The sequence below is a fragment of the Phlebotomus papatasi genome, chromosome 2 (assembly GCF_024763615.1).
Source record: "Phlebotomus papatasi isolate M1 chromosome 2, Ppap_2.1, whole genome shotgun sequence".
NCBI classification, from domain to species: domain Eukaryota; kingdom Metazoa; phylum Arthropoda; class Insecta; order Diptera; family Psychodidae; genus Phlebotomus; species Phlebotomus papatasi.
In genome coordinates this window covers 21,695,102-21,705,441 of record NC_077223.1, presented here as the reverse complement: position 1 = coordinate 21,705,441, position 10,340 = coordinate 21,695,102, and the positions used below count along the sequence as shown (strand labels likewise).

Below are 10,340 nucleotides of genomic sequence, written 5' to 3'. Positions count from 1 at the left end.
TCACATTTTAATTTTCAATTAATACTGTTATTATTTAATAAATAAATAAAATCAAATTACTGATCAAACTTCAAATTTACTCAGCAAAAATATTTATTCTGTTCCTTACCTCTTTTTGTGGTTTGCGTGGAAAATTATTTCCGGAATCCATCAATTACAGCGATTACAGCCATCATTACCAAGAGCTCAGTGAAAAGCTCTTCAAACTTCCATTGATTAAAACAGTTAGTAAAATAGTGTAGTAATATCCTTTATTGAAAGTATCGAAATTAATTTACATTCATAACTTTGTACATTATTACACAATTCTGATCAATAAATTTAGTTACATATGTGAATTACCATAATTTGCAATAGAAAAAAAAAACGAGAACACAACTAGAGCTTTAAAATTAAAACATTATTTCACCTCTTTGGCAACATTCTGCTCGTTATTGAGTTGGAGAGTGGGATAGGGTGTTAAAGTACTTCATTGAATATATTCCATTTTAATTTTTACAACATTTTCTGCAAAAATCCCTCGGTTTTTCACTTAAATTTCACCCCAAATAAGGGCAGATGGTGGGATTAAAAGTTACCTAATTAAATTGCCCGGTGATGTCCGACACTTGCACAAGAAATATTTAATTACACTTTATGTCCTATACACCAGCATTTGCTGCAGTTACTTGTGGTCATTAAATTTACTCCATTGGGCCACCTTCCAATAAAAACTTCATATTTACACATTAATTCACTACAATCCTCTTTCCTTCATTAGAGTTAATGATTTACACTTCTCCCCTACAGTAATTTATATTTTTTCCCATGACTGTACACAATTTTAATTCCTTGATATTGCCTCTCGACACAAATTCAAATAATACTAGGAATTTGTGTGCATTTTGGGTACTGAAATCCTCTTAAAGGCACAATAAATAAATTGCACCTCATGCAGTGTCGCAGCAATTTAATATTTATACTATGAGCACATGAGTAGTAATCCATTGTGTTATAAGTGGGTACATAGTTGAAAAAGTCATCAATTTATTATTAATAGTCATTTGATGAAGTACTTTACTTAGAACGCTTTATAAAAGTTTGCCGATTTTAATGTAATTCAATTAAAAGTTTTTTGCACACACCAAGCTCATGGCAAAGTTTCAGTTTTTAATTATTATTTATTAATACTAAGAATATTAAAATATCTGCAATAAATTCTAAGAGATGGCGCAAGTAAGTACTAATATGAACCATACATCAAGCATAATAGTTTTATGACTTTCGTCTTTTCCAAGCAAGTAAAAATGATAAAACGCCGCCCAAAGTACGTCAGGATTCCAGAAAACTATTAACCCTTTTAAGGACGAGTAGGATACCGGTGTCTCAATAACAAAAATTTTTTTTTTGACTATAGAAAGTTATTTTGTCCTCTAAATAGTCTGAATATTTATTTTTAATTTTTGGGACACCGGTGTCCCATTCGTCTTTGAAGGGTTAAAAAATCTAGGATATTGTGTTGAACTACCCCAAAGTGAAATTAAGAGAGAATCAAAAAATATGTCATATCTCAAGTAATACAAAGTAAAAATTCAGATTGTTTTATTTTCAAAGATTCGGTAATACGTTTTTATACAAGCCTTACGGAGTTATCACACTAGAAAATTTCACATTAAAGTTAAAGTGAAAAGTTGCTCATTAAAACTTCTATAATCATTCGAAATCGCTGATTTAGTCAAGACACATTGCTTGAATTGCTCAATGTCACAATGACACGCGGGCTGTCAAATGAATAATTTTGTTTTTGAAGCATTTCAGTCGTTTGAGTGAAAATGAGTAATTTCAGTGTAGAAGAGGAAGTTCTCCTCCTGTACGCTACTTTTACGCTACTTTTTAATTTGTCGCAAAATGGCCTGAAAACCATTAGATCGGTCGCCTCTATTTTTGTATTCCCGGCATTTTGTACTCCCAAATGACAGATTCATGATGCACAGCCTCAATTATTTCGGCCACCATCTCATTTGACCACGAAATCCTAAAAATTTATGAAGGAATATATAAAATGTAGATCGAACACATTTTTGTTTAGCTTTTTTTCTTACTTATTCTCTGACGTTCTGTTTTTACTGTCTTCTGTCGATCTGTTTTTAATGTGTTTTGTCCTTTCTCTATCTCGTTCGTGATAAATAATAGATATTGGAACTACTTTTTATCACAATTTAATTACGAATAAACTGGTGGGAAAACTGTGTCGCAGAAACTACTCGAATGACTGCAATAAAGTGATACCCGATGAAAATTTAATGAGCAAATTTTGCTCATTATTTTGCTCATTAATTATCAATCGCATTTATGCTATTTTAATATATTTAAACCAATTTTTGTGACTCGAGTCCACTTTTTTATCACTAAATGAATCGATTTCTAAAAGCTCCTGACGAAAATTGCACATTAGAACACATATCACCAACAATTGATGTGAATCAAATTAAAATTTTAATGTGAAATTCTCTAGTGTGATACCACGGTTAAATTAAGGCATTACATTGACTTAAAAGTACTTACGAATTGCCATCATAAATTATATTTTTAGTTAGATGGTGCTATGCGCGCGATGACGGTCGTATTTGTTCACAGAGAACCGAAATCCTGATCCTGATCTTCGAGAATGTTTAGCCCTGTGTTTATTATTATGAATTTGGTAGCAAAGCATTAGGAAAAAATCCTCATTGCCAAATTTTGTAAGTAAAATACTCCCAAAGATCAACTTGAGTCTATTTAGGTCTTTACGAAAGCAAAATTGGACGAAGCCGGGCTTGAACTTTGAACTGATCCCATATAACCACCGTATTCGCCTGACCTGACTCCAGTGACTTTCAATTGTTCCAAATCCTGAAGAAATGGTTTAACGATAAGTGCTTCCGAAGGAACATATTTTTAACAGGATAAAAACGCTAGAAATCGTTGAATTCGTTTCGCTGTATCGACTCACAATGGACGTAACGTAGATGCGTTTGATCGTGACCTTTCGGGGGTAACTTTGCTTTGCTGTTCGTAAACTTTTCTATAATTTTATTACTTGGTCTTCACGGTTGGTCTTCACTATTGGTTCTCACCGAACGAATATGATACATCGGTTCGGTAAAGATCATCCTTAAGTGTTAGAATGAAACAAAAGCTTACACCCGAAAAAAAAGTTCCCCCCGAAGCCCAAGTTATCCGCATCTACATAATAATGATACAATAATGATCGTACGACGTTCTATAGGACGGGAATATCAGTTTCATGCCCAGTGGACCCAAATGCAGTAAGACTCAATACACGAACACCTTTAATGCCAGAAAAAATCCTGGTGGCCTAAAGGGGATTTGAACCTGGTACACTTAAGGAGCAGTACTTTACAACTTGACCCACTGAGTGCCCATTATCTGCAACATTGCCTGCATGTAATTCGATATGTGGATCAGGTATCTTATTTAATTTAATCTTATTAAATTTTTTGATAGGATACAACTGTAAGCTTCCAAAGCGATCAAAGTTTGATTTAATAAGATAGTGTTTATTAGGATCTTAAATTTTTTATGAGCTTAAGCCATACATATATGTACGAGTGTATCATCGACCAGTTACAAGTGAAAGTACGAGTAAAAAAATATTCTTTTATTAATGGATGACCTACTTAAAATTTGTTTCTTGTTTCAGTATTTGCTATAGGGGAGATCGGGGTAGAATTAGCCAGGAAAAGATATTTTTCCCTGCCTTTGTAAATTTGAATCAGACTGATTATTATTTCAATGAATAGAGGGAATTAATTACTCTGAATAAATGGTAATTTACTCAATATTCTTTCTTAAGAAAACTATAACACCTCACCATCTAATTCTACTCCTGACTAACTCTCCCCCGGTTTCTCCTAAACAAATTTTTCAAAAAAATATAACAATAAATATTTCAAATACTTTTAAGGTGTGATTCCTTCATAATCACACCTATATTTATTCATTTATTATTTTACGGAAAAAATAGGGTTATGAAGATAAACTCACACCCTACAATAAGTTTTTTTCAATACAATTCGAGAATCAACAGCGAAATATTCCATAAATCATTCGGATTTATGTCGAGAGTATCAAGTGGGAAAAATATATTTTAAAGTTAGTAGTTAAGGCATTGAACTAATACAATCATTTATAAAATGTCTCTCTGACTCATTTCTTTGGTATACGCTCCTATCTACCATTACGTCCAGTGCAGAAGAAGTGTGAGGAGTGGAAGGATGACTCCGACAAAGATACTTGCTCGATTAACTACACCACTTCCTGGAAGGAGGCATGTAGAAGAGACAAGAAGAGTAAAAGGCAACATTAAAAAAAGTTTGATAAGTTGAGGATGGATGGGAATGTGGTTCCCCAGGAGCAACACTGTGAATTTCTGAAATGATTAGTGCAATGATTGAGAAGCTGTCTTACCTTTTGAGAGTGGTATAGCACTTGTCTCCTTATCCAGAGGCATTGCTGTTGGCACAAATGTTAGTCTGTCTGGAATGTGAATGGTGTTAGTAGGAGGGTAGTTTTTTTACATTGACTACGTTTATACACTAAAAATAATTCGGATTTATTTCTAAAAAAAAAAGAAATTGTTTTAAAAATTTATGAGTTAAGATTTCCATGTGATCACAACGTCTTGGTGGTTTCGGCTAAAGGACAAATAGCATTCTATTGTCACAGAATGTCGTTGATGTTCGAAAAGTTAAATCCAAATTTCGAATTTCAAAACATAATTTTGTCGACGTGATTTGTGAAATAACAAACAGAACAGGTAAAAAGTGTTAAAAGAGTTACTTTGGGGGCTTTGAGGTTACGAGTGGAATTTGATATGGGAATATTATGAACTGCGTTTCTTCACGTCCAAGTGAAGATTGACTCATTATACTCGATAAACTCAGAAATCGAAACAGGAATTTACAAGAGACTTAAAGCGTAATTATCATAAAAGTGTATCTTCCTTTGCTTTTGGAAGCGATTTTCGAATTTTCCAAATTTTAGATGTGAGTACAAAGTTCAGTCAATTAAAATTATTTAATGTACAAAGACGAAAAAATCAAATAATTAGTACAAGGTTTTTAATATCCTTACGTTTCGACAAAACAATGCATTTTTATTCATTTATGGACACGATAAAAATTCGATAAAAGATTATTTTCATTAAAATTCTTACTTAATTTGGAAAGGCGTAGGGAAAGCGCTGTACCTTCGGACGACTGAAGCTTCGAACAATTTTTTTTCAATATGTTATTAATGAATTTGACCCATTACAATGAATTATATTTTAATAGTTAGTCCAGTGTCTAGAATATCATGGAAAAGCCATGGGTGAAATCCATCAAGAACATCAAGTATATAAAATAAAATTGAGTTGTCCAAAGAATGAGTCGTCCAAAGTTAGGGTGCTTTCCCCTATACTTAAGAAGCACCTCAACTTTACACGTATTTGCACGTTAAAACCGCCTTTCGCCATCCGGCTTTCGGTGTTCGACTTTTAGTAAATTACCAAAAGTTAACCACAAATAAAACAATATGTATTATCGTATAATTTTAACTATTGTACCATCAGATTTGTCTCAATTTCATTATAAATGCATTGAGCTAAAATTAAATCTAAGAATGATTTTAATCCGAAAATATTTAGCATTTATAAACGTAGTCATTCTCACAATGAGGGTTTTCCACTTGGTCGCGCTAAATCACAATCCCACGAAATGGCAGAAAAACCCTCGATTGACGAGGGAAAATCAGTTTTACACGCGAGAACCATTTTGGAAATGTCTCTCAAGCACCCACTAAACAACTGGGAAAACTAACAAAATGGATTTTTTTCAGCGGAATTTGTCCATTCTAACTGAAAAAAAAGAACACTTGTCACTCACAGGATTTTTCCCCTATTTGTACAACAGCTTTTCTCACATTAATTTTCTTAATTTTCAGTGGAATTTTTGTGCTTGGTTGAAAATACATTTTGTACCGCGCCTTTGGCTTAACATCCACTTTTAGAGAATTTCAAAAATTCCAATTAACTATTGTTGTAAAAAGAGCTTGCAGCAGAGTTTTTCGTATTAAGTAAAAAAAAAATAATAATTGCACAAAATTCCTGTATGCATTTTTCTGGTATTCATGGATATATTTTAACAAGAACGAATTCGTTATTTCTAGATTTTTTATCAGATAAATTTATTTTTAAAGTTGTGCTGTATGATTTTAATTTATTAATCTTTCATTATTATGGTGATTTGTAATGTTATATTTATATCAATTTTTCTTATCAATTCAAGCTCATATTCGCATGAATGTAATAGTATATATATATCTGTCATGCAGCATTACATTTGGCTTAGGAGGACGTTGGTCTACATTGAGAAAGCTATTTTATTCCATATTTCTAAAGGAAGCTAGACATATCCACAATTGCTTTGTATATATCTAAATTACATTATGATAAAGCCCAACTTCCCTTGAACTTCGAAATGTTCGAAAAATCCGTTTTAAGTGTACCAATACTTCACCATATATTACCATTTCAGACATTTCTCTGGGAACATTTTCAAACATAAAAAAAACCTTTCTGGTTGATTGTATTGCACTTTATCAAATTTTATCACATTTTCTCCATTAAAGGATTATGGGAAGTCTCTCAGACTTCGCACATACTCTGGCTTCAAACACTTTGTATTTTTACTTCTCGAATTCCACAGAGAGAGTGTAGGTAGTACACATAGAAATCTCTCGATTTCTTTTTAACCATTTAACGGTTTTTCAAGGTCAAATGTTAAAAATACTCGAGAAAGCGTATTTCTAAACTGAATGGTACCATGTTTAAGGTCGTTGGAAACAGGTCTTGAAATTTCTAAAAATTCTGGACTGGTTCAATTCAGTTGTGAATAGGTAATAAAACGGTTATGAACCGATAAGTACTTTTTGCCAGAAAATAATTCTTATTACTCTTAAGCTATTTTGGAGCTTCTTTTGATTGATTTATGAATCGGTTTAAATCGGTTGTGAACCGGTAAACCGTAAGTAATGTTAAGGAACTTTTGATAACATCTAAATTACGTGTTCGAACATTCTGCAAAGCATGGGATGTTTTGCCACCCTTTTTCCTCAACAGTTCATAATTAATTGGCACAAAAGAAAGATTTCTAGAGGATGACTCAAAGAACATTTTTCTAGAAGAAACTACATCCACCGTACCCAAATATCTTCATTTTCCTGGAATTTTTTAGACTTTCCTCAAATTTTCTTGAATGTCCTTTAAATCCATAAAAAGATTGCGTGTAAGGACATGTTTCCTTTACTGAAATATTCTTCCAGTACCATTGACAAGAAATTTTTACCAAAAGTTCATAGCATAATGGCTTTATTAAAACATTTTTACATAGGGGAAGTTTGGCATGCTTCGCACGCGCGAGCCTTCGAACAATCCGATTTTTTTCTCTGTTGGGAAAGAGATGAATCCTAATTTCTTAGCCATAATATAAGTAAGTAAAACACATCTTTAGAACAAAAATAGGCAGCCTAATCCTTCTTTCCTAGGGTCTAGGATCATAAATAGGAAATTGGCCCAAAATTGATAATTTTGATGGCGCACATTTCCTGTGATTTCTTACAGCTAAGTTCATTTCCAGAAAAAAACACTTACACCAATGGATGAAGGGTTAATCTGGGTTGATATTTACGTAATAATGTATTGCATCGGAGGAAGTTTTTTCCTACTGTACTGGCGAAAAGCTCGTAAATACTACACTGCGTAATGGTTCAACCGCTGAAGGTGTTATGATTCGGCAACCCATTAGGCAACTCCAGCAGCTTGAAAACCAGAAACTAACCTCAATTAGGAAAACAAAGGGAGGAAGAGATGAAGAAAGGGTTCAGAGATATCAAGAAAATGGAGCTAATAAATTTTTTATGTTGTCGCATTCGAAATCCTCACATTTTAGTCGATTTTTCGACATTCAAATGCAAGAAAAATAGTGCTTCAGATAAATGGCAAAAAAATGCTTTAGGGACAGTCTTTTAAGTAATTATGGTTTTCACGGATTCATTAATCCGCTCATTAATCTAGCAATCGGTAAAAAATATTTAATTGGGAGGAAAAGCTATTCCAGGAAAAAATGCATTGACGAACCTATACCGCCTATAGGTTGAACCTTGGCTCCACAGACAAGATTCGCACAAATCGTCATACTTTTTTCATTTTCCTGTCCAGGAAAAATCAGAGATTTTGTGGCAATGAAACAGGCACATATAGAAAGCCAAAAGATCAGAGATTTTTTGGTGTAGCGTAATCTACTGTCCATTTCACAGTTTAGTCAGAAAAAAATCTTAAAAATGGACTTCGAAAAAGCGTGCGAACCATGCCTAACTTCCCTTATAGAAAATTTTTTGATAACGGTATCTTTTAGGATCCTGTGTTTTAAAGAGATCTTAACTCTTTTTTCAAGGGGTATATTTTTGCAGACGAAACATTTCCCGAAAGCCAAAATCCCGAACGCCAAAATCCCGAATTCTTAAGTATCGTAGCTAATCTCACGATTGCACCCGCGATTTCTGGAGGCAAAAGGAAATTTTCTGTGTCTTAGGATATTCTACACATTATCCTCAATATACTTTCATCCCTTTCAGGATTTTGAACATTCGGGATTTTGGCTTTTGGGATTTTGGCCTTTTCGCGATTTTGGCGTTCGGGATTTTGGCTTTTGGCATTTTGGCTTTCGGGATTTTGGGTGCCACCGGGTTCATTCTCTAGTACTTTTCCTACAGTTTTGGGTTAGTTCCAAAACAAAAGTTGTTAAATTTGCCAATACTTATTTGATGGTATAGGTCTCATTCGTGGCGAAAGGCTGGACCGTTTTGCCAATTGTCCTTTCTTTGTTGACTTATAATGTAATTTCAAAGGCTGTCAGTAGATGGAATGTTCTAGTACACTAAAAGAAATTTAAAATAAATTGAAAACTGATAATATGGCGTATCTTTGCATAAAACTAATATATCCTCAGAAGGGTCCCGGTCAAAATCCCCAAAGCCAAAATCACGAGCGCCAAAATCCCGAATTCTTAAAAGTGTCATAGCTACTCCCATGATTGCATCCGCGCTTGCTGGAGGCAAAAAGAAATTTTCTGTGTCTTGGGAAATGATTATCCAAATTATCCTCAATATAATTTCATCCCTTTCAGGATTTTGAACATTCGGGATTTCGGCTTTCGAAATTTTGGCTTTCAGGATTTTGATGTTCGGGATTTTGGCTTTCAGGATTTTGATGTTCGGGATTTTGGCTTTCGGGATTTTGGCTGCCTCCGTTCCAGGATTTCATGTTCACGTTGTCACTTTGTATTTCTTATTTTTCCTCTCCGATAGGGGAAAGCGACCATGCTTTATACTATAAAATGATTTCCAAGGTTTGTGATTATTTTCTGATTAACACACAAACCGAAGCGATTATTCCACTATGATAAAAAAATGTTTCACTTATTAGGTTCATAATCCCACCTCAAATAGTTCCTGAAAAACCTTAGATTTTTCTCAAGAAGAAAATGGAAATTCAGTGGCGATTTTTATACAAGTTGGGTCCGGGGCCTTACTGTATAATAATTGATTCGACAATTCGGAGGCCCATTTTCACTGTAAAAAATTCACCGGATACAAAAAAATGCACATCAATATTTAAACGGAACTCTAATCTATCTGCTTAAATCGTTTGTACGACTGGTTATTAGATTTAAAATCACTTTTATGTAATTTTTCTAAGCCATATTTTTATGACATTAGGGCGCTAGCGAAAACCATTTTTTCACTTTGAGTCCATGAAAATGTCACTCTGCAACCTTAAAATTCAGGCAACAGGGTTGAAGGTTATGTCAATTGTCGGTAAAATTGGAGGATTACAAAAGGTGTAATTATGAAAGAATCACATCTAATGACAGAGTTACCACTTTTAAATTATCATTCATGGACCCTTTTTAAAATATAGAATGGACACAGGTAGAATTTATGAATTTGGCACCACCCACAAAAACAGTGTTCCCAAGTAAAAATATTTTTACATAAATATTAATACTGATGAACCCTCTATGTGCCATGATAGCAGTTTTCCTGAACAGCGACATTAATTAAGAAAAATCGTATGAAATATCATCCATCGAAATTACAGATTTGGGTCTATTTTTGATTTTTGCTTCCCAAAACTGGGAAAACAGGGCTACGCTCCTAATTTTTTCAGGAAATGTGAGGCTTAGGACTAGCTATTAAAATATATTGCCATGAGTCACAATTATTGATTAACATAGGAAAAAATTAGTTATTATCAAGGT

The 10,340-nt window shown here is 33.6% G+C and overlaps 1 protein-coding gene across 4 annotated transcripts in view; it reads right to left on the bottom strand.

Annotated features, from left to right (window-relative positions):
- Positions 1 to 234: 234 nt before the first annotated feature.
- LOC129803058 (uncharacterized) overlaps positions 235 to 10,340 on the bottom strand; it is an 88,227-nt gene continuing 78,121 nt past the window's right edge. For 2 of the 4 annotated variants that reach the window (XM_055849388.1, XM_055849389.1), the window contains exons 6-7: positions 4,450 to 4,518; positions 235 to 4,299 (exon numbers count right to left, since the gene is read on the bottom strand). In XM_055849388.1, coding sequence (XP_055705363.1) covers positions 4,220 to 4,299; positions 4,450 to 4,518 — 149 coding nt within the window. In that variant the 3' untranslated portion in view covers positions 235 to 4,219. Of the gene's footprint in view, positions 4,300 to 4,449; positions 4,519 to 10,340 lie in introns of those variants that run through there. The other 2 variants (XM_055849391.1, XM_055849392.1) reach the window with 2 other exon arrangements.